A 27,078-nucleotide genomic window follows, 5' to 3' on the forward strand; every position below is an offset into this window, starting at 1 on the left:
AGGGAAGGATATCTGCTGTTCTTACCCACAGCAATGAGGTTGACTCTTAGATGTCCTCTGAAATGGCCTAGCAAACCACTCAGTTCTCGAGGGCAATTAGGGATGGGCAATAAATGGCCCAACCAGCCATACCCACATTCCATGAACGAATAAAAAAGTTGTTCTGCATTAGTTTTCAAGAAGGGGAATGTTTGTATTCAATTAGGGAATTCAATTGGGTGGAGTGGTAGCGAGTGGGGACCCTGCCACCTTCCTACCTCTACCTTGATTAAATCTGTGGTGGGAAGGCCCATGGCCAGCCTTCTCACCACATCAATTGAGACCCTTAACTGGGCAATTAAGCAATTAATGCCTACTTAAGGGCTTCATCCGCCGCTGGTATTAAACCAGCAGCAGGTGTGCTTGTTGCCACATTGGGAGCAACCAACAAACCTAGTGTGGTGGGTTTGGGAATCTCCTCATTCAAAGGGCACTGTGTCTGATCGGCATTGGGAAGGAGGCCCACTGAGAGCTACCCCCTGCCTTTGCCAACCCCTCTATATCCCCTTCCCTGTGACCCCTAACCTGTGAATCCCCTTGTGTCATCACTTACCACTGGCTTGGTTCACTCCATGATCCTGGGCCTCCAGTGGGTGTATTTCCCACAGCAGCCACCACCATCTTGGTGGTGCCACTGATCCTGCGGAAGGCCTGCTGCTGACCTGTTAATTGCCTAATGGCTCATCATTCAGTGGGTCTTCCCCAAAGGAGGCAACATGGGTCTCTCGCTGGCTCTACATAAAATTCCCCCCTTAGTGTGTGAGACTATAATCTTGACTTTAGCTCTGGAAACTGGAAAATAAAGGTAAACCAGCCATTGAGGAACAAGTTACATAATTCACAAAATGTCACCAGATACATTTAAGTGTTAATGGAAATAAGTCATCTAACTTCCAGTCTTTTGATTTAATGCCCTAAAGATCAGGTAGCTGCTCAGAAAAAGTACCTGCCCGTACAGCCTCCTTTAAGGGAGGCTACTGTCTCTATTCTGGAGCACTGTTTCATGTTTGTTGATAAACTAGAAACTTTTTAGCAACAGATACAATCTGTATCTTATCTCTCCTCCAATCATACCATTGTTCTTTTTGGTTAATACATTTGGCAAATTACCCAAATGATGTGTGAGTTAAGCAGTAATAATTTCAGAGTAGACATGTGACTATCAAATATAATGTATTAATGACATAATGGCTCCGTAGAACATAAAGCACTAATAAAGAGGTAGCATTGTTGGGAACTAGAGATAGTTTAAGTAAGTATTATGTGTATTTGGGTGTGTTAGGAATAAGGTATATCTTTAAATTTAATTTGTATTTTGTGGATTAAAAGGATGAAACCTGAGCTTTAGTTTTACATTAAAAGACGACTTCATATTAATGAGATTTTATGACCCTTGAGGGGAGTTAAACAAACAAGGTAGATAAAAAGCTGTGCTGTTGCCTGGCAACAGGGGTGTAGAAAGAGAGGCCCCACGCACACACGTACAAACTAAAAGCAGTTTGAATTCAGTTGGAAGCAGGTGCCAGGAGAGGCTGGACAAAGCAGAGGGAACTGCAGAGGAAGCAGGTTTCCCCAAAGAACAGAAAAAGGAAAGCTCTAAGAAGAAGTTATAGTCAAAAGGAAAGAACAGGAATCTGGAAAGTGAAGATAAGAGTGAGTGAGGAGCAGAGAGAGGCTTCAAGTTTAAAGAGGGAAAGCTGCAGACTTAGAGCAAAAATAGGCTTGCAAGAAGCCAGAAGGCCCAAGAAGACAGCTGAAGATCTGTAACTCTATTATGGGCATCTGAAGCAGTGGTGTTCTGTTGGCATGGAAATGCATTTGAGGGAGAGTGTCTGGAAGGAAGCTTGAATGCACGTGGCGATCGGAAGGAGAATTCAAAACCCTGGAGGCGGACTCTTATGGAAGGTGTCTGCGAGAAAGCATTGTTTGGGAGAAGATTTCAAAGCGGGTTCTTTGAGAGGGGAGATTGGAAAGCCTCGTGTGAATGACCGAGTTCTGCGGGGTGTTGGAGGGATCCATAGCATCTGTTTGGGGTGGCATCTGTTACTTGATTTCAGAGTGTGGTGTGTGACCACAGGTCATCCATTGGTTTATGTGGATTGGATTACGTGGACTGTGTACTTACTGTGCACATTAGAGCATAAGATAGCTTTTGTAACTTGTGTTACCCCAAATCTGTATATATCAGTAAAGGTGTTGCTGTGGGTGAAGGAGTATTGTAATATAGTTTATTATTTCTTGTTTAATAAATGTTCGTTTTCTTTTGTTAAAAGTTCATCAGCTGACTTCTGTGACTCTGTTCAGTTGCCACTCTCATCGTATCTAAACAAAAAATAAAAGTTAGGATCTATCAGGCCTGGTTCCACTCTGGGACCTGACTTGTCCAGTCATAACAACAGCTGGGATCATAACAGCATAGTAAAGCCTGTTAATTGCAATCAGAGAAGGAATGTCACTCTAAATCTAATGAATTTATAAAGCCATAAGTACTCTACTGCTGTATTAAAATAAATTTACTGACAGGGTTTACCAACAAATTCTATTGAAAGAACAATCATTTTAGTTTCTCACTTTAAAACTGCATTCCTGATTTTAATTGCTCCATTATTGGCGGCCGTGCCTTCAGCTGCTAAGGACCTAATCTTTGGTATAAAAACAGAAAGTGCAGGAAAACTCAGGTCTGGCAGCATCTGTGGAGAGAGAAACAATAAATGTTTCGAGCCCAATATGACTGTTCTTCTGTTCTTCGGAACTGAATACCAGTTGTTTTCATTTATCTGGCATGCCTATACTTTATGATGTAAATGCATGTTGCAAACTAATTGTGGGTACAGTGCTGGTTTGTTGAGTACTGCAGTAAAAAACAGTTTTTGCAGGCTTCCTGTCAGTTGTAGTTCAGGACATCAGTTAAACTTCAGTGCTATTCATGAATGGTGAGGTCTTTGCGCATAGGCTTAAATGCTGAAAAAATCCTTGCCTAAGTTTTGTGTTTTAAAATTTCAAAATTCAATCCCCACAACATTGTGCTGTTTAATTTACCTTTTGAAGAGTGAATGGTGCTTATAGGAGAAGGAGGGAGACCTTTGATATGAAAATGTTGCTTCAAGTCAGACTGTAGGATCTAGGAAAAGGAGGAAAAGTACTTACCTTCACTTCAATAAAATGAGGCTCGTCATGTCTAGCAGAGACAGTATTTGAACATGCCAAGGAAACCTTGACTTTGGAATGGCAATCCCAGAAACAGGGAGAGAAAGTGGTTTGGTAGGACTTTACCTCAGCAATAGTTAGCATCCTTGAAAAAGGAGGAAATTAAGACCATAAGACATAGGAGCAGAAATTAGGCCATTCGGCCCATTGAGTCTGCTCCGCCATTTAATCATGGCTGATAAGTTTCTCAACCCCATTCTCCCGGTAACCTTTGACCCCCTTACCAATCAAGAACCCATCTATCTCGGTTATAAGACCGTAAGACATAGGATTGGGTGAGAGGAGAACAATACAATAACAAGGTACTACAGTTTACCAGTTTCTTACTACTTAAGAACCAACTTCTGATTACAGCTTAGATTAAACATCTTGGCATCTGTTGTTCGCCAAAGACATGGGGAAGGGAAACCATTTTGTGTTTTAGATTTTAACATTAGAGAACTGTCGCTCCACTTTTGTTGTCTTAATTTTTGATGACATTTGTGTGAGCAAAATACACACGTTGTGATGTGAGGTCCATGCAGGTTTACGGAAGTGTGGACGACTGAGAAATTTGTTTTAGTTCTAACTGAAGAACATCAGCCTGAAAAACGGCTGTTGCAAGTTCTACATGAACAATTACATATTACGGTGACATGTTTGTGATTTTATTTCTGCTTAATTACCCCAATAAATAGCAGACATCAAGCAGTTGCTTCAGATTCACATTTATTGTCTGAAACCTTCTTCTGGTTTTAAATGGTGTGAAGTGTTTTTGCTTTGTGGTGTAGAACTAAACCATTTAGGCCCAGAATAAGTTGCATTTCCCTGCCAGGACAGTTACTGTGAATGATCTTTGTGCTTAGGCGAAGGGAAAGATTGGCAGATAGCTGCACCCCTGATTACTATTGGGTGACCTCACCTGGCAACAGTAATGAGTGTTGGAAGATGTCAAGATTGGGCCCTGATGTGACACTTTTAAAGCCCAATTGCCTATCGAGATTTACTGTCGAGGCTTACTAAAGAATACAGACCACTAGGATCAGGTGTCAGGCTGATGCTACTCATAAAACCAGAATCACTGGCTTCAGTGATGAAGGCAAAGGGAGAATAGGTGAAGCAAATTTCTGTTTTCGGACATTAGTATCTGGTGGATTGGGGAAGCGATAGAGAAAATCTCATTTTGGAAAGTAGGTTGGGCAGGGATGGAGGAAATCTCATTTTGGAATGTGGAAATTGTGAGGACACTGCCCAAATGTTTGTTTTTTTTTTGTTTTTGTGAAAGTAGCCAAATCACAGCGAAACCGGTACAGCAGATTAAGAGCTACTGCAGTGAAGTATTTAATAGCTTAAGCTGCTAATCTTTAACCTAACTGGAAACATTTTAATGAAATCTGGGAGCATTAACAATCCATTTGCATCATTGACCTCTCTTTAAACCATTGACTTTAAGTGTGAAGAGAATCAAAAAGTAGATGATGGCTTTAAATTCTGTTTTTAACATGAATCATAATTAATTGCAGTTACTTATTTGTCCCGGTGGACTTCTAAGTTATTCTATGGGGAGAGCAGAGTCTACCCTAAAAGATCTCTGCTTCCTTGCATGTGTATAGCAATTAAACAACGCTCTCTTTTTAGGGGTTAATAAATTGGTATTTACCGTTAAGACAACATTGATTTCAATGTACTGTTGACTGCTGACTTGGATTAGCCAATTGACTACTTTTGATAACAAAATCAAAAATACCTGGAAAAACTCAGCCGGTCTGACAGCATCTGCGGATAGGAGCACAGTTAACATTTCGAGTCCAAATGACCCTTCAAGAGAACTAAATAAAAATAGAAAAGAGGCGAAATATAATCTGGTTTGAGAGGGGGGTGGAAAAGAAGGGCTGGATAGAGGACCAGTGATAGGTGGAGATAACCAAAAGATGTCACAGACAAAATGACAAAGAGGTGTTGAAGGTGGTGATATTATCTAAAGGAATGTGCTAATTAAGGGTAGAAAGCAGGACGAGCAAGGTACAGATAGCCCTAGTGGGTGTGGGGTGGGGGGAAGGGATCGAAATAGGCTAAAAGGTAGAAAACAATGGATGGAAATACACTTAAAAATAATGGAAGTAGGTGGGAAAAGAAAAATCTATATAAATTATTGGAAAAAACAAAAAGGAGGGGGAAAATTGGAAAGGGGGTGGGGATGGAGGAGAGAGTTCATGATCTAAAATTGTTGAACTCAATATTCAGTCCAGAAGGCTGTAAAATGCCTAGAAGATGTGGTGCTGTTCTTCAGTTTGCGTTGAGCTTCACTGGAACAATGCAGCAGGCTAAGGACAGACATGTGGGCATGAGAGCAGGATAAAATGGCAAGCGACAGGGAGGTCTGGGTAATACTTGCGGACAGACCGAAGGTGTTCTGCAAAGCAGTCACCCAGTCTGCGTTTGGTCTCTCCAATGTAGAGGAAACCGCATTGGGAGCAACGAATGCAGTAGACTAAATTGAGGCAAGTGCAAGTGAAATGCTGCTTCACTTGAAAGGAGTGTTTGGACCCTTGGACGGTGAGGAGAGGGGAAGTAAAGGGGCAGGTGTTGCACCTTCTGTGGTTGCATGGGAAGGTGCTGTAGGAGGGGGTTGAGGTGTAGGGGGTGATGGAGGAGTGGACCAGGGTGTCCCGGAGGGAACGATCTCTGCGGAATGCCGCTGGGGGTGGGGGGGTGAAGGGAAGATGTGTTTGGTGATGGCATCATGCTGGAGTTGGTGGAAATGTGGAGGATGATCCTTTGAATGTAGAGGCTGGTTAGGTGATAAGTGAGGACAAGGGGGACCCTATCATGGTTCTGGGAGGGAGAAGAAGGTGTGAGGGCGGATGTGCGGGAGATGGGCCGGACACGGTTGAGGGCCCTGTCAACCACCGTGGGTGGAAAACCTCAGTTAAGGAAGAAGGAGGACATGTCAGAGGAGCTGTTTTTGAAAGTGGCTTCATCAGAACAGATGTGACGGAGGCGAAGGAATTGAGAGAATGGGATGGAATCCTTACAGGAAGCGGGGTGTGAAGATCTGTAGATGAGGTAGCTGTGGGAGTCAGTAGGCGTATAAAATGGATATTGGTGGACCAGAAATTGAGACAGAGGTCAAGGAAGGGAAGGGAAGTGTCAGAGATGGACTGTGTGAAAATGATGGAGGGGTGGAAATTGGAAGCAAAATTAATAATTTTTTCCAGGTCCAGACGAGAGCATGAAGCAGCACTGAAGTAATCATCGATGTACCGGAGAAAAAGTTGTGGGAGGGGGCTTGAGGAGGACTGGAACAAGGAATGTTCCATATACCCCATAAAGAGACAGGCATAACTGGGGCCCATGCGGGTACCCATAGCCACACCTTTTATTTGGAAGAAATGAGAGGAGTTTAAGGAGAAATTGTTCAGTGAGATAACAAGTTCAGCCAGATGGAGGAGAGTCGTGATGGATGGGGATTGTTCGGGCCACTGTTCGAGGAAGAAGTGGAGAGCCCTTAGACCATCCCATTGGGGAATGGAGGTGTAGAGGGATTGGACATCCATGGTGAAGAGGAGGTGGTTGGGGCCAGGGAACTGGAAATTGTTGATATGATGTAGGGTGTCAGAAGAATCACAGATGTAGGTGGGAAGGGACTGGACAAGGGGAGAGAGAATGGAGTCAAGATAGCAAGAAATGAGTTCCATGGGGCAGGAACAGGCTGACACGATCGGTCTGCTGGGACAGTCCTGTTTGTGGATTTTGGGTAGGAGGTAGAAGCAGCCGTCTGAGGTTGGGAGACTATCAGGTTGGAAGCTGTGGAAGGAAGATCTCCAGAGGAGAGGAGGTCAGTAACAGTCCTGGAAACAATGGCTTGATGTTTAGTGGTGGGCCATGGTCCAGGGAGAGGTAGGAGGAAGTGTCTGTGAGTTGATGCTCAGCCTCTGCGAGGTAGTGCGCCAGACACCAAAAGCACCACCCTTGTCAGCGGGTTTGATGACAATGTCGGGGTTGGACCTGAGAGAATGGAGTGCAGCAAGTTCAGAGATAGACAGGTTAGAGTGGGTGAGAGGAGCAGAGAAATTGAGACGAATAATGTCACGCCGACAGTGCTCAATGAAAAGATCAAGAGAAGGTAAGAGTCCAGAGGGAGGGGTCCAGGTGGAGGGAGAATATTGGAGGTGGACTACTTTTGACTCCAATTAGGATATGCCTTTTATGTGGTGTGGAAGGCGAGGATAAGTATGACATACGTAGCTGAGTGTGTGGATGCACTGTAACAAAAATTCAGTTAGCATTGTCAAATATTTATGGTGCTATTGAGCTAAAGCAGGGGTAAGCATATTTACTTAGAAGTGTTAGCCAGGTTTGGAGAGCTGTCAGCAGCACTGCTTTGTTCGATGGAAAGAAATGGAGCTCTTGTTTTAAGGGGTCAAGAAGGGAAGAAAACCGTAGAGAAGTTATGGTGCAGAAAGAGGCCATTCAGTCTAACTGCCTGCACCAGCCAAAAAGGGGAAAAAGGAAACCAGATGTTCATTTTAATCTGCGGAGAGCAATAGAGTTGACGTTTTGAGTTCGTATGACCCTTCAAGAAAACCAAGGCATATAGAAATGAGATTTCATCTCATTTCTATATGTCTTAGTTCTGATGAAGGATCATACCGACTCGAAACGTCAGCTGTATCCCTCTCCGCAGATGCTGTCAGACCTTCTGAGTTTTACCAGGTATTTTTGTTTCTGTTATACAAAATTCCAGCTGTTTTATACAGTTCCATCATTACATTCCTGCTTTTGTATTCAATACCTTATCCAGAAAGGAAAGCATTCCATATGCTTTCTTTACCACCTTATACATCTGTCCTGTCACCTTCAGGGACCTGTGGACATACACTGTTCAAGGTCTCTGATTTCCTCGACCCTTCTGAGTATCCTCCATTTTGTTGTGAATTCCTATGCTTTGTTTGCCCTCCCAAATGCATTACCTCACATTGTTCCAGATTAAATTCTGTTTGCCACTTTTCCATCCACTCAACCAAACCATTGATATAATTCTGGAGACGACGGCTGTCCTCTTCACTATCAACTACATCACCAATTTTTGTAACGTGTAAATTTTCCAATCATGCCTCCCAACTTTAAGTCCAAATCATTAAGGGTCCCTGTGGAATGACATTAGAAACCGCTTTCCGTTTGCAAAATACATCCATTGACCATTACCCTTTTGTTTCCTGTTGCTGAGCCAATTTTAGATCCAGCTCACCACCTTCCCCTGTATCCCATGGGACCTCAACTTTCTGACCAGTCTGCCATGTGGGACCTTGTCAAATGCCTTACTAAAATCCATGTAGACAACATCCACTACACTATCCTCACCAATCCTCCTTATTACTTCCTCAAAAAATTCTATTAATTTGGTAAGACACGATCTTCCCTTAAGAGATCTATGCTGACTATCCTTGATCAATCTGTGCTTTTCTAAATGACCTAATTTATCCTGGCTCTTGGAATTGATCCCAATAATTTGCCCACTACCGAAGTCGGACCGACTCACCTATAATTTTCTGGCCTATCCCTCGCACCCTTTTTAAATATTGGTACAGCGTCTGCAGACCCCAATCCTCTGGTACGTCGCCTATATCTAGTGAGGATTGGAAAATGATCCTCAGCATCTGCTATTTCCTCCTTGGCTTCCTTTAACAGCCTGGGATACAACCCATCCGGCCCTGGTGATTTATCCACCTTTAGTGATGCCAGTCCTTCCAGTATTACTTCTCTTATGCTTATTGTATTTAATATTTCACACTTCTCCTCTTTAACTAGAAAGTCTGCACCTTCCCTTAGTGAAGACAGAGACAAGGTACACTGCCCACATCTTCAGCATCAACACAAATTATCTTGTACGTCCCTGAGAGCCCTATCCTTTCCATATTTATTCTCTTGCTCTTAATGTACTGGTAAAACATCTTGGGGTTTTCTTTGATTTTACCTGGTAATATTTTTTCATATCCTTTCTTTGCTTTCCTAATTTCCTTTTTTACTTCACCCCTGTACTTTCTATACTCCTCTAGGCTTTTTACAATATTAAGCCTTTAATGATTGTCAGAAGCTTTTTTCTGCTTTATTTGCCCTATATGTTTCTAGATAACTAGGGGGCAATAGATTGGGCAGTACCACCCTTTTTCTCTTTGTGGGGACGTGTCTACTCTGAGCCGCAGAAACTCGCTTTTGAATGCCTCCCACTGGTTTGACACTACTTTTCCCTTCTAGTAGTTGTATCCAGTCCACTTTTGCCAGTTCATCTCTCAGTTTTGTAAAATTTATCTTCCTCCGATTTAGAAATTTTACTCCTGTTCTTGTTTTATCCTTTTCCATAATGATGCTGAATCTAACTTGTGTGTAATTATGGTCACTATCTCCAAAATGGTCCACCAATGCTACTTCATCCACTTGCCCAGCTTTATTTCCTAAGACTAAATCTAGAATTGCACCCCTTCTTGTTGGGCTTATGTGCTGGCTGAAAAAGGTCTCTTGAATGCAGTTCAAGAATTTTGTGCCCACAGTGCCCTTCATACTGTTAGTGTTCCATGTGGTGTTAAGGTAGCTGAAGTCCCAACTATTATAGCCTTATGATAAAAGCAAAAAACTGTGGATGCTGGAAATCCAAAACAAAAGCAAAAATACCTGGAAAAATTCAGCAAGGCTGACAGCATCTGCGGAGAGGAACACAGTTAAGGTTCCGAGTCTGTATGACTCTTCAACAGAACTAAGGAAAAATAGAAAAGAGGTGAAATATAAGCTGGTTTAAGGGAGGGGGGTACGGATGGGACAGGTAGAGCTGGATAGAGGGCCAGTGATAGGTGGAGATAACCAAAAGATGTCATAGACGAAAGGACAAAGAGGTGTTGAACTGGTGATCTTATCTAATGAATGTGATAATAAAGGTATAGATAGCCCTAGTGGGGGTGGGGTGGGGGGAAGGGATCAAAATAGGTTAAAAGGCTGAGATAAAACAATGGATGGAAATACATTTAAAAATAATGGAAATAAGTGGGAAAATAAAAATCTATATAAATTATTGGAAGAAAGGGGGTGGGGATGGAGGAGAGAGTTCATGATCTAAAATTGTTGAACTCAATATTCAGTCCAGAAGGTTGTAAAGTGCCTAGTCGGAAGATGAGGTGCTGTTTCTCCAGTTTGCGTTGAGCTTCACTGGAACAATGCAGCAGGCCAAGGATAGACATGTGGGCATGAGAGCAGGATGGAGTGTTGAAATAGCAAGCGACAGGGAGGTCTGGGTCATGCTTGCGGAAAGACCGAAGGTGTTCCACAAAGCGGTCACCCAGTCTGCGTTTGGTCTCTCCGATGTAGAGGAAACCGCTTTGGGAGCAACGAATGCAATACACTAAGTTGAGGGAAGTGCAAGTGAAATGCTGCTTCACTTGAAAGGAGTGTTTGGGCCCTTGGACAGTGAGGAGAGGGGAAGTAAAGGGGCAGGTGTTGCACCTTCTGCAGTTGCATGGGAAGATGCCGTGGGAGGGGGTTGATGTGTAGGGGTTGATGGAGGAGTGGACCAGGGTGTCCCGGAGGGAACGATCCCTGTGGAATGCCGCCAGGGGGTTAAAGGGAAGATGTGTTTGGTGGTGGCATCATGTTAGAGTTAGCGGAAATGGCGGAGGATGATCCTTTGAATGCGGAGGCTGGTTAGGTGATAAGTGAGGACAAGGGGACCCTTTATGGTTCTGGGAGGGAGAGGAAGGTGTGAGGGCGGATGTGCGGGAGATGGGCCGGACACGATTGAGGGCCCTGTCAACGACCGTGGGTGGAAAACTTCGGTCAAGGAAGAAGGAAGACATGTCAGAGAAACTGTTTTTGAAAGTGGCATCATCAGAACAGATGCAACGGAGGCGAATAAACTGAGAGAATGGGATGGAGTCCTTACAGGAAGCGGGATGTGAGGAGCTGCGATCGAGGTAGCTGTGGGAGTCGGCAGGCTTGTTTGTAATGGATATTGGTGGACAGAATATCACCAGAAATTGAGACAGAGAGGTCAAGGAAGGGAAGGGAAGTGGCAGAGATGGACTGTATGAAAATGATGGAGGGGTGGAAATTGGAAGCAAAATTAATAAATTTTTCCAGGTCCAGATGAGCATGAAGCAGCACTGAAGTAATTATTGATGTACCGGAGAAAAAGCTGTGTGAGGGGGCCTGAGTAGGACTGGAACAAGGAATGTTCCACGTACCCCATAAAGAGACAGGCATAACTGGGGCCTGTGCAGGTACCCATGGCCACACCTTTTATTTGGAGGAAATGAGAGGAGTTTAAGGAGAAATTGTTCAGTGTGAGAACAAGTTCAGCCAGACGGAGGAGAGTCTTGGTGGATGGGGATTATTTGGGCCTCTGTTCGAGGAAGAAACGGAGAGCGATCAGACCATCCCATTGGGGGATGGAGGTGTAGAGGGATTGGACATCCATGGTGAAGAGGAGGTGGTTGGGGCCAGGGAACTGGAAATTGTTGATATGATGTAGGGTGTTAGAAGAATCACGGATGTAGTTGGGAAGGGACTGGACAAGGGGAGAGAGAATGGAGTCAAGATAGCAAGAAATGAGTTCCATGGGGCAGGAACAGGCTGACACGACTGGTCTGCTGGGACAGTCCTGTTTGTGGATTTTGGGTAGGAGGTAGAAGCGGGCCATCCGAGGTTGGGATACTGAGGATAGAAGCTGTGGAAGGAAGATCTCCAGAGGAGATGAGGTCAGTAACAGTCCTGGAAACAATGGCTTGATGTTCAGTGGTGGGGTCATGGTCCAGGGGGAGGTAGGAGGAAGTGAATGTGAGTTCCCAATCAGTAGAGGCCCTATAGCATCACTGGTAGGAGGGTGTAACAAACTTACATAAACAGTTTCCATTATAAGTGCAGACGTAGGAATTTATAATGATGTTGAGTAGACTCGTAGAATAATACAGTTCTGAAGTCTATCAAGTCTGTGCCAGCTGCTTCGAATCCTGTTGGGTCCCTGCTTTTTGCCCATATTTGCAATTTCTTCTGCAAGTATTTATTCAATTCACTTTTGAAGGTTACTGTTGAATCTAACAACCATCCTCTCAAGCAGTGCATTCTGAATCCTAACCACTTATGTAAAAGAAAAAGTTTTACCTCTTGTCACCTCTGGCATTTTGGCCAATCACTAGGTCTATGCCCTCTGCTTATTAGTTCTGCAGTCATTGGAAACAGTTTCTCTTTATTTACCCCTACTAAAGCCCTTCATGATTTTAAACAACTCTGTTTTGCCATAGAGCAGAAAATAATAATTGTGGTATGTATTCCAAGGGAGCACTGCGTCTCTGGGTTGAAGTGCTGATTCAATCCATTTTAAAGAAAAGTCATCACTCATCCATCAGACTAGATACATTGACACAACAAGTTATAAAATAAAACACACAAATCATAATAAAATAGAAGAGAAGAACTTATTCTGAATTGTCTGGACCATAGATGCAATTTGATTTTAGGAGAGCCAGAATTTTCCAATTGTCAAACATCAGGACTATAATCTTGAAGAACAGCTTTATTTGTTAGATTTAGGTAGCAGTAATGGCATAACATGTACATGTGGCATGCCATGGAATAATGGGACTTGAATTATTTGATTCGCGCAGTTTTCTTTACGCAACCCTGCCCAGAATTTCCTATTTCAGCCATGTTGATGCTGGAGGAGATTAATTAAATCATATAAGTAGATTCTAAGGATTTCGAACTAGTGTTAACAGCCTGCTGGTTTTAAAATAATTTTCTATTCAATACTATGAGCAATTCTTCAAGTGCTATTTTAGAAGGCAATGTGCTATTAGCAGCACAATGGCTAATAAATCTTGATTATTGAGAATACAATCAATATTCTTGTGTCCTAGGAAGACTAAATATTCAGTTATACTCTGCTGCACAAGAACACAAGAATTTGGAGCAGGAGTAGATCATTCGGTCTACTGAGCCTGCTGTGCCATTTGATGATGTGTGACGATCTGTTAGAAACAGATTGCTGTCACACTTTTAATACAAGCCAACCATTGTTGTGGTGTCCATTGGCTTTCAGCACTGTAGTGGAAGCACCTAACCTGTTTGGCTTGTCTCAATTTTTAAAAGCTCTCTTGCACTCATGCTCTCATTGACTTCCCATGTATTTAATGAGATGAATAAAATTGAGATAGCAATTTTACTTTAGCATTTTGAACCTTAATTTGTTGCCCATAGTTTCCTTAATGTGTTCCTTCTCCTGGTTTCCATTCAGTCATTTTGGAAATGGGAGTGACTTGCAGAAAATTGGATAAAACCTTCCTTCAGATAATCAAAAGTCCAAAGATTAAAGATTGTTCCAGCCATGACCAGGTCAAACTGGTAATGTTCACAATTGAGCTTTTGTTCTTCCTAATTTTCCCACATGTTGGCTCCCAGATTCAACACCAATTTTTATTTCCTTACTAGTGGACTATTTCCTATGTTGATTACCCATTTTTTATGAACTTCTGAGTTCTAGATTAGCTGAGCTTTTCTAAACACATCATACTGGGGCTCTCCTTACTTTTTAAATGATGTGGGCAGGGGAGGGGTGGAATTAAGCTACATGATCTGGACCACAGGGACTGCAGCAGCTCAAGAAGGCAGCTCACTACCACCTTCTGAAGGGCAATTGGGGATTGGCCTAGCCAGTGACACCTACATCCTGGAAATTTTTAAAAAATGACTAAACATTTAAAAGGTATTGCTTTGCTACTAGTGAATTTTCATCTCGTGGCAAAATTAGCAACTATAGACTATGGAATTATGATAAATTGAAGTTGCTTGACCTCTCAAATGCTTATCTTACCACAAGATCTTCCAGCAGTTTTCATCCATCTATTATCATTGATATTATAGAATTAAGTTAACACCAAATGATAAAACAAACTATGTTGCCATTGTATTTTTGACTTGTGGCTACAATATGTGGATTTCCTTTTTAATTGATCACATTGCTGTTTGTGGGAGCTTGCTGTGCACCAATTAGCTGCCACATTTCCTACATTGCAACAGTTACTACACTTCAAAATTATTTAATTGACCTGAAAGATGCTGTATAAATACAAGTCTCTTTATGTAAGAGTTTTGGAACAAATCGAAGTTTAAGCTTTTGTTCAGAATTCAAGTATCTCTTCTTTGGGCACTTGAGGCTTTTATAAATGGAAATTAGAAAATTCTGCAAAATAGGCATTGTCTTGCCCGAAAAGTTAATTTCTCGATGTATTCCCAATTATTCAGAATTATTCCCAATTAACGGACATTGATGATTCAGAATTTTCTTCACTTAATGTGCATTATTGATTTCAGGGCTAGCCTTAGGTTTTTGATTAGTAAATGCCTCAATATTGTGACACTTCAAGACATACATATGGAGCACTGTTCAGACCAAAATTTATCATTTGCAGCTTGTGATAAATGCTTCAAATGACAGCCTCACAAAGCAGTAAAATCTGGTATTTGCTGCAAAAATAGATGCAGCTTTGTGTCTATCTGAGATATGTATTTTACATGGGTTTACATGGTGACTCAGCAAAGTGGTGCTCTAATGGATGATTTAGAAGCATTAAATAACTTGCTACATTAACCCACGTCAAACCATTTTTGAGAGTGCACAATGATATTTTAAGGACTTGTGAAACAGTGTAGTATTATACTTAGATATTCAGTATGAAATGCTACTTTAAAGATCTTTCAAGTTAAAGCCCTGTGCTTTATTTTTTCCCCTACTTGATTTGACTATGCTTTCTATGCTTCTGCAGGGTGCTAGTGGAAGCACTACACTGGTTAGTGACAATTGGGATTTGTTTCAAACATCTATGTGACCTTAGTTGAGCTATCCTGAGAGGATGCAGAACAGAGGCCAGCTACTCCACTTCCAAAGGGGAAGGAAGAAAAATTAGAAGATTGAACACCTCCTCCTGGTGTCCAGTTTCAGGAATACATTGGATGATGCCCGAAAGAAAATTTTCTACCAGCCCACACGGTCAAGGGTTGGTTCCAATTCAAGGAGCTGAATTAAAATAAACCTTCAAACCAGATAAATCCTACTCCTTAAAAAAAAAGTTGCCCACAAGAATAGAAAGTTCAGTCTTTTTGGGACCCTAAAGAAGACCTTTCTAATCAATAGGATGCATTTCTGCACTCTAGTGACAACTATTTTGTTTTGTTTGCACCTTTCTTCATTCCTGAAATGCAGATTCTTATGCTTAATGCCAAGGTGGAGCTATTTTGGATTTAAGTGACTTGGGTGAAGTAGTTGCAGCTGTACAAAATAAGGGCCTTAATAATAGATTTTTAAAAAAGCCATTTGCCACAACAAATAAGCAGAGCTTTATGCCTTAGTAAAATGAATTTTTACGTGGTGTGGCACAGTAATGCAGTATTTTGGATTTCCAGTGTTCTGTGCCATAGGGTGTTAATGTGTTGGTTTGGCAGTGCCATCATATGTGGTTGTAAAGCATGGAAATGTTGCTTGCTCCCCGAAACATGGAAGAAATAGAATGGGCAGAATTTAATCCAGCTCAATATGGCATGAACTGAAGCTGGCCAGCCTACTTGATTGTAGGAGAGGCCAGTGTCAGTCTCCCGGTGATGGCAGAACCTCCCGCAAATAAGTCAGAGGACAGAAGAGGCTGATGCAGTATTCCTGGCAGCCAGCAGTAGGATATCAATTAGGGTAATTAATGAGCCAATTGACACCCATTATCCCTGAACCCACCATAATTCAGCAGCGCTTAGATTAAATGGGAGTCGCATTGCATTCCCTTGCCTCCCGAAGGCCTGAGGTCCCACAAAGATCCTGGGCTTCTGGTGGGTGCGTTGCTGAAAGCTGTCACCACTCCTGGTCGTGATGACATCAATGAGGAGCTGCCAGCCTCCTGATTGGCCAGCAGCTCTAGGTGGGTGGGACTTGCCACCAGGGTACTGAATCCCAGGGAAGGCCTGATGACAGCCACTTAGATGCCAGTAGGGCACTTTTCTGTCAGTCCACCCCATGGAACTGACAGGGGTTCCCAGATGGTGAAACCCCTGCCGGGCTGATTAAATCCCACCCCGTATGAGGCTTTGGACTATTCTTGCTTTCCTAGCAGTTATTAGCTGAAAGAGAATATGCTGAGGGATGATACAGGCAGGAAAAGAAATTCCCTCGGGAGGGAGGAACCTTTTCTGAGTTGAAAAACATGACCTGTGTGTTGATAAAATGTTTGACTTGAAGCAAAGATTGAAGTTGAGCAACTATGTACTTAACTGCAAATATTTAGGATAAGCAGGATGGAGGAACAGGATTAGGTAGTTCAGTCCCTTGAGTCTGTTCCATTACCCATGCCTGATCTATCCATCCCTGTCCACTTTATTGACAAACTGTTTGTCGACATCCAATCTTGGATGAGCCATGTTTTGCTCTAGTTGAACATTGGGAAGATGAGAGTCATTGTTTGTGTTGGGGCCCCACAGACATCATTCCGTCACTACTGATTTCATCCTCTCCTTGACCCCTCTCTCATGCTAAACTAGTCTTTTTTACAACTTTCCTGTCCTATTTGAACCTGACTTAGCTTCTGATCCCATATCCTCTCCAAAACAAAGACTGCCTACTTCCACCTCTCACATCGCCCATCCACGCCAGCTGCTACTGGAAATTGTTGTCAATACTTTTGTTACCTGCAAACACGGCTATTCCAATTCTCTTGTGACTGGTCTCCATCATCCACCCTCTGTAAAATTGAGCTCATCCAAAGCATTGTTGCTTGTATCCTATCCCTCGCCAAGTCCTTTTCGCCCATTACCTTTGTGCTTTTTGACCTAATTTGCACCTGACCCACCAATGCCTCTTTAAAATTATCATCCGTGTGTGCAAATCTCTCCATGGCCTTGCCCCTCCCTATCTTTGTAACCTTCTCCATGCCTACAACTCTCCAAGAATTTGACATCTCCAACTCTAGGCTGCCATACACTTCCACTTCCTTCTCCCTGTCATTGACATTCATGCTTTAAGTCATTTTGGAATTCCCTCCCTAAACATTCCTTTTAAGACACTCATTAAAACTTACCACTTTGGCCAAATTTTTACTCACCCATCCCCCCCCTTAGCTGCTTCTTTAGGCTTTCGGCCAATTTTTGGATGATTGTACTCTTGTGAAGCACCTTGGATGTTTTACTACATTAAAGATGCTATATAAATTCAAGTTGTTCGTGATCTCCTCAAAAAATCCAATTGGATTAGTCAGATATGACTTACCCTTCACAAATATAAACTTGTTCAAATGCTCATTCACCCTTGGGGTTTCCAACTCTGGCTGGACATATTCCAGGAAATGTCGGCAGAAATAACATTGCAAAAGGCCACCAGCATGGTGCTAGCGGGTTCTAAGGGAGAGCGAGAGAGGAAAACACACCAACTTTAATCAGGCAAATGGGATAAATTTGCAGTGAGGGCGAATAACGATTGAAGTTTTAGGATGCGGGGAGAGAAAGACTTCACTCACCCTTAAGGGGCTTGGTGCAAGTTCCGACTTCATGGTTTCAAACCAGAATATTATAAAGTGTTTAAAATAATTTTTTTTCTGTGTTTTTAATGAAAAGATCTGAGGTGATCCGAACCACCACTCCTGTCGAACAGATTCAGATTAATACTCGCGGCTTGTGCCTGATCCCCCAATGAAATCAAATCCCACCTATCCCATTGCAGCCCGCCAAAATCCCAGCCAATCAGAATCCTCCTGTTTTATTTCTAGTTTAAGATGTGAATTTGATTTGGCTGCGCAGTGCTGGATGTGATGTTGCCACGTGGCAATGTCTCATTTATTTTTCTTCATTCACTGGATATGGGCTTTGCTGGCTAGGCCAGCATTTATTGCCTATCCCTAATTGCCCTTGAGAAGGTGGTGGTGAGTTGCCATCTTGAACCACTGCAGTTCCTGTGGTGTAGGTACACCCAGAGTGCTGTTAGAGAGGGAATTCCAGGATTTTGACCCAGCAACAGTAAAGGAATGGTGATATATTACCAATCCAGATAGTGAGTGGCTTGGCGGGGAACTTCCAGGTGGTGGTATTCCCATGGGTCTGCTGCCCTTGTCCTCCTAGATGGTACTGGTTGTGGGTTTGGATGGTGCTGCCTAAGGAGGCTTGGTGCATCTTGTAGATGGGACATACTGCTGCCACTGTGTGTCGGTGGTGGGGGGAGTGAATGTTTGAGGATGTAGTGCCAATTAAACAGGCTGCTTTGTCCTGGGTGGTGTCAAGCTTCTTGAGTGTTGTTGGAGCTGCACTCATCCAGGCAAGTGGAGAGTATTCCATTACACTACTGACTTGTGCCTTGTAGATAGTGGACGGGCTTTGGGGAGCCAGGATGACTTGCCGCAGGATTCCTAGCTGCTGACCTGCTTATGTAGCCACAATATTTATGTGGCTAGTCCAGTTCAGTTTCTGGTCAGTGGCAGCCCCAAGGTGTTGATAGAGGGGGAATTCAGCGATGGTAATGCCATTGAATATCAAGGGGCAATGGTTAGATTACCTCTTTTTGGAGATGGTCATTGCCTGGCACTTGTGTGGCATGATTGTTACTTGCCACTTGCCCACCCAAACCTGGATATTGTCCAGGTCTTGCTGCATATGGGCACAGGTTGCTTCAGTATCTGAGGAGTCATGAATATTGTTAAACATTGTGCAACCATCAGCGAACATCCCCTTGTCTGAAGGAAGGAAAGTCATTGATGAAGCAGCTGAAGATAGTTGGGTTAATGACACTACCCTGAGGAACTCCTGCAGTGATGTCCTGGAACTGAGATGATTGACCTCCAACAACCACAACCATCTTCCTTTGTGCTATGCATGACTCCAAACAGCAGATAGTTTTCCGCCTGATTGCCATTGACTCCAGTTACTGGTTCCTTGATGCCACACTTGGTCAAATGCTGCCTTGATGTCAAGGGTAGTCACTCTCACCTCACCGTTGGAGTTCAGCTCTTTTGTCCATGGTTGAACTAAGGCTGTAATGAGGTCAAGAGTTGAGTGGCCCTGGCGGAACCTGATCTGAGTGTCGATGAGCAGGTTATTGCTAAGCAAGTGCTGTTTGATAGCACGATTGATGACCCCTTCCATCACTTTCCGATAACCGAGAGTAGACTGACAGGATAGTAGTTGGCTGGGTTGGAATTGTCCAGCTTTTTGCGTACAGGACAGACCTGGGCAATTTTCCACATTGTAGCTGTACTGAAACAGCTTGGCTAAGGGCGCGGCAAGTTCTGGAGCACAAGTCTTCAGTACAATTGCCGGAATATTGTAAGGGCTCCTAGCCTTTGCAGTATCCAGTATCTTCAGTCATTTCTTGATATCACATGGAGTGAGTCAAGTTGGCTGAAGGCTGGCACCTATTATGCTGGGGACCTCCAGAGGAGGCCGTGATGAATCATCCACTTGGCACTTCTGGCTGAAGATTGTTGCAAATGCTTCAGCCTCATCTTTTGCATTAATGTGCTGGGCTTCCCCATCATTGAAGATGGGGATATTTATGGAGCCTCTTCCTCCTGTGAGTTGTTTAATTGTCCAGCACCATTCCCAGCTGATGTGGCAGGACTGCAGTGCTTAGATCTGATCTCTTGGTTGTAGAATTGCTTTGCTCTCTCTTATTGTTTGCTGCTTATGCTGTTTGGCACGCAAGTAGTCCTGTATTGTAGGGAGTTGTAGTTTCTTCTCCTTGGTGGTTGTTACTGATAACTGGATGGCGTAACTGTGGCTCAGAAGTATGAACTATGTGACTTATTTGCTTAAAATATCGTCTTAAAATATGCCAGATTGCTTTCTTTGGCCATTAGGAGATTGATGCCGATTCTGGTAGACTCCCAACCATTCTGGGAGGTTTGGCAAAGCTACTCTCACTGTCTCTGATGATAGATTCAAGTAGTTTCCCTGTTAGTTGCAATTCATTCTCATTGTGGTGACCTTATTATACATTTTAAAATGCCACAAAATGCTTGATACACAATACATAAGAATGCAAGAGTCAGAAGCAGGAGTAGGTCACTTGGCCCCTTGAGCCTTCTCCACTGTTCGTTAAGATCATGGCTGATCTGACTTTTGGCCTCAACCTTCCCTGTCTTTCCCCCCCCCCCCGCCGTAACCATCGATTCCCTTGCCAATCAAAAATCTATCTAACTTGGGCCTTGAGTATATTTATTGACTTCCATTGGGTCTCCACTGCTCCTTGGGGAAGAGAATTCCATAGACTAACAATCCTCTGAGGAAAAATTTCTCATCTTGGTCTTAAATGAGAAACCCCTAGTTCTAGACTCCCTCAGGAGGAGAAGCATCCTCTCAGCATCCCTTGTCAAGCCCCCTTGGGATCTTATATGTTTCAATTAGATCACGTGTTATTCTTCTGAACTTCAATGAGAATAGCCCCAACCTGCTCAACTTTTCTCAGGAATCAGTTGAATGAACCTCCTCTGAACAGCTAATGCAGTTATATCCTTTCATAAATAAAGATGTACATCAGTCTGTTGTTCTGTATTTTTTTCATGTGGGCCAGGGAAAATACCTCACCTGTTTTTTTTCAAAAAAGCAAAATAATTGTGCGTTACTGTGCAATTAGTGAGAGTAGACTGTATCTCTTTTTAAAAGAAATCTTGAATGGTTTTGAGGGTGTGGAATTCATGTCCCATGTATATGCCACATCTGTCCTCGCAACATGCAGAGATGTATATTGTGGGTCTTCCTGTAGCAGACTGAATTGTAAATGAATGATTGTTTTTAAAGGGATATTGTTTGGAAAGCTGCTATGGCAACAGCTGCAGATCGTTTGACCCTTATAAAGTCAGAATTGTTTGTCTAATCCTCTCTTTGCAAGTGATAAGCAGGGAAGCCCTACTACTCTTGCAGGGTAGGAAGTGACTTTATATTTGTGCTTGTCATATCCTGGAAAAACTAGGCTTCTTGATATTTTAAAAAATTTCTTAACTAGCAGGATGTTTGGCTGTTTGTTTTTTCCGATCACGTGGAAATATGTTTGTATAAAAGTTGGACCAGTTATTGTGTGAAGTCAGTCCTTTGATTAGCCGTGGTGTCATTTTTCCCATTCTCATTTATCCTCAAGGGTTTTCATGGGAGTTAGGAAAACATAAGGGGTTTAAGATTGCGAGTTTGAATTAGGAGTTACCAGCAGGGCTGTTAACTGTGGAAGTTTCTAAAGAAGTTGAGATCAGTAGAAATAGAGGCTTCATCTTGGGGTTGAACCCCTATAGAAACCGGGGCTTCAGTTTTGAGAGGTGAGTGAAAGTTGGTGCCAACATCGTTTAACAGATGGAGTTGCATGTTTCAATTTATGATTTTGAAAAGAAACGAGAGAGCCACCTTGAAGTGCTATGTTGGAAAGGAGCCTGCAGTTCTGCTGAGGCACTTTTCAGCTGTGATAATCCAAAGAAAAGCGTATCTATTTTCTTTAGTTCCATCAATTCAGTATTCTATATTGTCCTGTTTCTGTAAAGTGTCCCTGTATAAAATACCATAGCACCCTTCCTTCAATGCAAGTTGGCCCTCCTTAAATGTTACTGGGTGTTAATTGTAAATGAGTGTTGGGAATTTTCTGTAGATTTGCATTAAATCAACTGAACAGTTTAAAATCAGGCTCCTGACTTTTAGCACATTTTAATAATGGGTTATCAAACCAATAAATTACACCACTTTCCTTTTTATAACACTCTCTCGATAAGGGTTTAATCACTTTAAGTTTGCATCCAGCGTTACCACGGCACCTCGGATTCCGTTTGACCTGGTATGAGTGCTTCAGTGTGCTTTTAAAATGAAAAATGATGAAATCACTTATTCATCTATTCAAATTATATTTCACTAAAACAACTCACAAAAGAGAACAAACTGTGAAGCACATGGAAGCTACCTTGATTTATAACGTGCTCCATGAAAGCAATCAATTCAGAGCTTGTGTTTTTGGATGTGGCGCAGCAATGCTACTACAATCCCCAAAGGGTTAAGGTATTCTAATTTATTCCACAAGCAATCTAAACATCAGCACTGAAGTAGCAAGTTTATAGTGTGCCACGTACAGCCTTTTGTCAGAGGCTAGAACTGAACCTTGTGTTGTTGCCATTAAATTTAATGCTACAACAAAATTGTGATGGCCTGGTGCATATAGATTCCGCATAGCACAGCCATAAAACTAAGTATGAAATAAATGTTGTCAATGGTAGACGATGACAAAATCAAGTCAACTATCTGTTGCAACTTCATCAGAAATTGAAGTGCAGCGATTTAAACTAATACATTAGAAAAAGCAGTTTTATTTGGGTTTTCTGTTGATGATTAAAGTCTAAAAATATTGAGCTCTATATCTGGATAATGGTATGTCAGAGAGCCTCATTGAGAAGTGAGAAACCTTAGTTCAGGCACATTGTTCTATCCAACACCAAGAATGCTTATTTCCACCTCTAATAATGCCTAACTCTACCCTGCACTCATTATTGAACCCCTTATTTTTGCTGTCTTTACCTCCAAGCTCAATGTATCCAACACTTCCCTCTCCAACCACCTGAACTTCACCTGATATGAATTTATGTTTGCATCCTATATCACAAGCCTTGCTCCCTGTCCTCTCAGAATTCAACCCCAAGGTATTGAATTTGAAATCTTCAACCTCATTCACAAATTTCTCAAGTGGCCTCCACCCCACCCTTACTCTGGTTCTGCATCCTATTTCAAAAGTCTGATCCAACTCTTGACTTGATGAGGTAGGGAGGTGGAAAATATACACCATCAATGGAAGATCTGTACCATATGCTGGAACTCTCTCCACCACCCCCAACTTCAGAAGTTCCTTCTACCTCCAACCAATCTTTCCTTTGGTCACATCTCCTAATTGTCATGTTGGTCAGTGTTGGTCTCTCCTCTGAAGTACCTTGGAATATTTACTGTGATAAGTGCACTATATAAATACTTTGTTGCTGTGTCAGATATGTGGCAGTTAGCTATGAAAGTTTTTTTTAAAGAAAAATGTGCATTTTTGTGACATCTTTCATGTCCTCAGGTTGTCCCAATTTAAACTATACTGTCTGCCATTCTGAGATTCATTATTTTTCTTTAAAAAATTTCACACAGTAGCAATAGGTAACTAGAGGAAAGAAACATTTGTCAAGTTTCCCCCCCCCCCATTTTTTTAAAAAAAGGAAATTACCAAGTCAAAATTAGAGGACTTGAGCCATAATTTAGCACCAGTGGGATTTTTTTTTTTGCTGCAAAATTATTCTGTGCTCTTTGAGTAAGATTGTCAGTTGGTGCAAAATTGGGGACAGTACATGTAACCCTATGATCACCTAAGAATTGATTTGCAATTTTATGGTAATTAAGTGGAAAACACAAATACTTAAGAAAAAAATGTCCAAAAGCTCAATGTTTGTCTCCTTACAATTTAATGACAATATTTATTAATATATTGTGATGTATTACCAGATATGTATTGATTTTTTATAAATGTAACCATATTGTCCTGTACACTTTTTTATTTGAAGGAAACAGATTTCAGGAGTTTGTTGTGACAGCAACAAAAATAACTTCATTTATCATCATGTTAGGATTTTTATTGGAGATAACTTGTGTTGTTAAACATTGAGTCACACTGAAGATAAATTGTTTATTAGATTAGTAGAATTTGGCATCTGTACATTTCTAATCTGTTTTTATTTTAGTTCCCAGAATGTGGCTTTTTTGGAATGTATGACAAGATCTTACTCTTTCGCCATGACCTCAATTCTGAGAACATCCTACAAAGACTGATATCAGCGGAAGAAATTCACGAAGGGGACTTGATTGAGGTTGTTCTTTCTGGTAGGTAGTCACGCTAACTTGATCATTCACCACAGAGATAAACTTTAGTTGCCATTTGCGTTTAATTGTGCACAAAATTTGAATACCTGGCTTTTGTACAAGAGATTAAAATTATCATTGCTACTGATTATTTGGAGAGACCAGGGTTCCATCTTAATTGTATTTTTCCTCTAAGGAGCTGCTAATATCCTGGCTGTTGCCAAAAGGTAATGTTTCCTCTTATTCATTCTCTTCAAGTTTACTACATACAGACCTTTCGTGGTAAGTTTTGGTGCTGTACTTCACGGTCACATAGCTCTGGTTGTAACTAAGGATATACAATCAATCAAGTGGATGATATACTTCAGCTGCATTTCAGCAATCAAGGCTTGTGTTAAGAAAAAAATCCCAAACAAAACTTTATCTATTCAAAATGTATACATCATATAAAAATTCTCTCACTTTCCAATCGTTCAATTCATTAGACAGTGTATGTCCCTGTAATCTATTTTATATGCTTTTTAACCCAACTTCCCTGTGTGCGTTTGGCCATTAATACTGTTAATTGCTTTAAATAGTCACAACCTGTAGTTTTGTTGTAAACTGTTTTAAGAAAGTTAAATGCAAGAGCTTTTTTCCATCCACTTTCCCTTGCCATTTTGAAATGTTGTTTTTATCTCTTGCCTTGCCAAACTGTAGCTATTTGTTCGTGTGTATTTAACTTGCTTTGTCTGAGTGAGAATTTGGGCCATATGCTTGTGCTGGTTTCACTGCTTTCATTGCTGAAGTTAGCTACCAGTGCAGTCTAGCCAACTACCAGTCAAGTGGGCTGCAGTTGAAGAATTGCTTCTTAATCAGATATCCAGTAGAGTTATGAAACAAACCTTGGGGATAGAGGCAACATGTGAAGGGCTAAGTTTTCCAGTGTTCTAAGTAATCAGATATAGCTAGTGATACATTTGGGATGGGGATGGAAGGAAAGAAGATGACTGATATTTCCCACCTAGATGCAGTAACCTTTTACAGTTGAACCTGCTCAAGGATGTTAACTCCAAATTAACTGATGCTTACTGTCTGATAAGTCATACACACTTCAGTGGCTACTATGTAACAGGCATCTTAATATACTTAGTGATATCTTTCACTTTAAATGGGTGGTATTGCCATTCTCTGCACTTTCCTGCATTTGCACACGGGATGGCTCTACCATGTAATTATTAACATGAAAAGCCTCACACCTTCAAATGTGTTTAGAGCTACGGGTTTATTATTTATCATAGCATCTTTTTAGATATTGGGGTGAAGAATTAAAGTTCTTGTGAGAGCAACTAAGGTATTGGATGCAGTATAGACGGGCTGAATGGCTAATAGTACGATTTAACAGTGACCTTTTGGGGCAGGCTGTTCCAGAATGAAGTCTTCCAGAAAACATTAATAAGGTACTGCCATCCCTTTTAAGTTGTTGCAACACATTAACTTACCATTAATGTATAATTGATGCACAAAATTAATATTTACTAATGGAGTCTGCCTAAGTTTACATCTTCTGTCATCTTGAAATATCCGGATGTTTTCACCATTTTTCTCATAGGAAAACAGCTAGTCCTAGTTTGCAGTTATTTATTTAGTAGCAGTTTAATGATTGGTAGCGTAGAAATTGAGGTTTCATTGTAAGGAAAGTCTATGGATCTTTGGGAAGAACATTCGAAATGAATGAGTTGATCATATATTCACTAGAGAGTGATTTTTCTTGATTTTGGACACTCTTCATAACGTATTGAAAAAATAGTGCCTAAAAACAAGTGCAATCTTAAAATATCTTTTTTCCTGAGCTGCCACATTGTGCTTCCAGCAACTATCTGTTGTGGAAGAGAACAGCATCAACAATTGTAAAAAACAGGAAATTTTGTTGTATGTCTATAAAACATTAGACTCTGTATATCATGATGCCCTGACCCACCACTGGTAGTACTTTATCTTTTCAAGTTGATTGTAGCTGTACAACCAAGTGCTATAAGGATATACATCTTCCCTCTTGCCAAAATTCCATTGGCATGAAAGGGAAATGTTGCTTTTATTTTTCTCTTTAAAGATTGAAGGTAGCTTCTGTTACAGTGAAACTAATCTGTTGCAGCCACCTATAGGACTGGCTGAATTGGGTGCATTTCACAGGGGATTGCTTTAAGGATCTCCGCTTGCAGCAGACAAATATTAAAATATAGAACTATAAATGCTTTGTGTTGAGACAATCACTAGCCACAACAGTTTAGTTTAATTTCTGCTGAATAGCAACTTCTGCCTGCTGACATTAATGTTTACGACATCTTGCATTAATTGTTCAATCTCAGCAATATTTCAGTCCTTCAGTGCTGACCCTGTGCAAAGTATTATGGCCAAGATTTCCCTAAAACATTCCAAATTGCATTCTGTACAAATCTAACAAAAATTAGCTAACTACATTTCCAATTGGCAAGGCAACGAGAGGCAGATGCATTCAAGGATTGAATTTATTCAATATCGTTTCAATTAGTTACCTTGGATATTAGTAGAAGCCCCACCATCTGTTATTGTAATACCCACTTCCAAGGGAGAGCTTACGAAATACTTACACTAGCCTTTCCCACTCCCTTCATATACCTTGATCAGCATAGCCTTCGATGCCTTTTGTGTGTTTTTCCCCTTGAATGTATTTGTTATTCCCCTCAACTATCCTTGTGGTACTGAGTTCCATGTTCTAACCACTCTTTGGTTAAAGAAATTTCTCCTTAATTCCTGATTAGGTTTATTAATGACAATTGCCTATTTATTTTATGGGGGAGGTTGTTGTTGTACATGCCAGAGGTACCCCAGAAGTTGCACTGGGAACCCCCCCCACCCTGCCGACACACACACACACACACACACACACACACACACACACACACACACACACACACACACACACACACACACACACACACACAACACACACACTTGGAAACCCCATGCAAAGAC

At 41.7% G+C, this 27,078-nt stretch overlaps 1 protein-coding gene across 1 annotated transcript in view; it reads left to right on the forward strand.

Annotated features, from left to right (window-relative positions):
- The window catches only part of prkd3 (protein kinase D3), a 410,491-nt gene that overhangs the window by 167,074 nt on the left and 216,339 nt on the right, over positions 1-27,078 (forward strand). Inside the window, exon 3 of the mRNA XM_041182404.1 lies at positions 23,967-24,105. Within this exon, the coding sequence (XP_041038338.1) occupies positions 23,967-24,105 (139 nt within the window). The remainder of the gene's footprint in view (positions 1-23,966; positions 24,106-27,078) is intronic.

This window comes from Carcharodon carcharias, chromosome 2, assembly GCF_017639515.1.
Source record: "Carcharodon carcharias isolate sCarCar2 chromosome 2, sCarCar2.pri, whole genome shotgun sequence".
NCBI classification, from domain to species: domain Eukaryota; kingdom Metazoa; phylum Chordata; class Chondrichthyes; order Lamniformes; family Lamnidae; genus Carcharodon; species Carcharodon carcharias.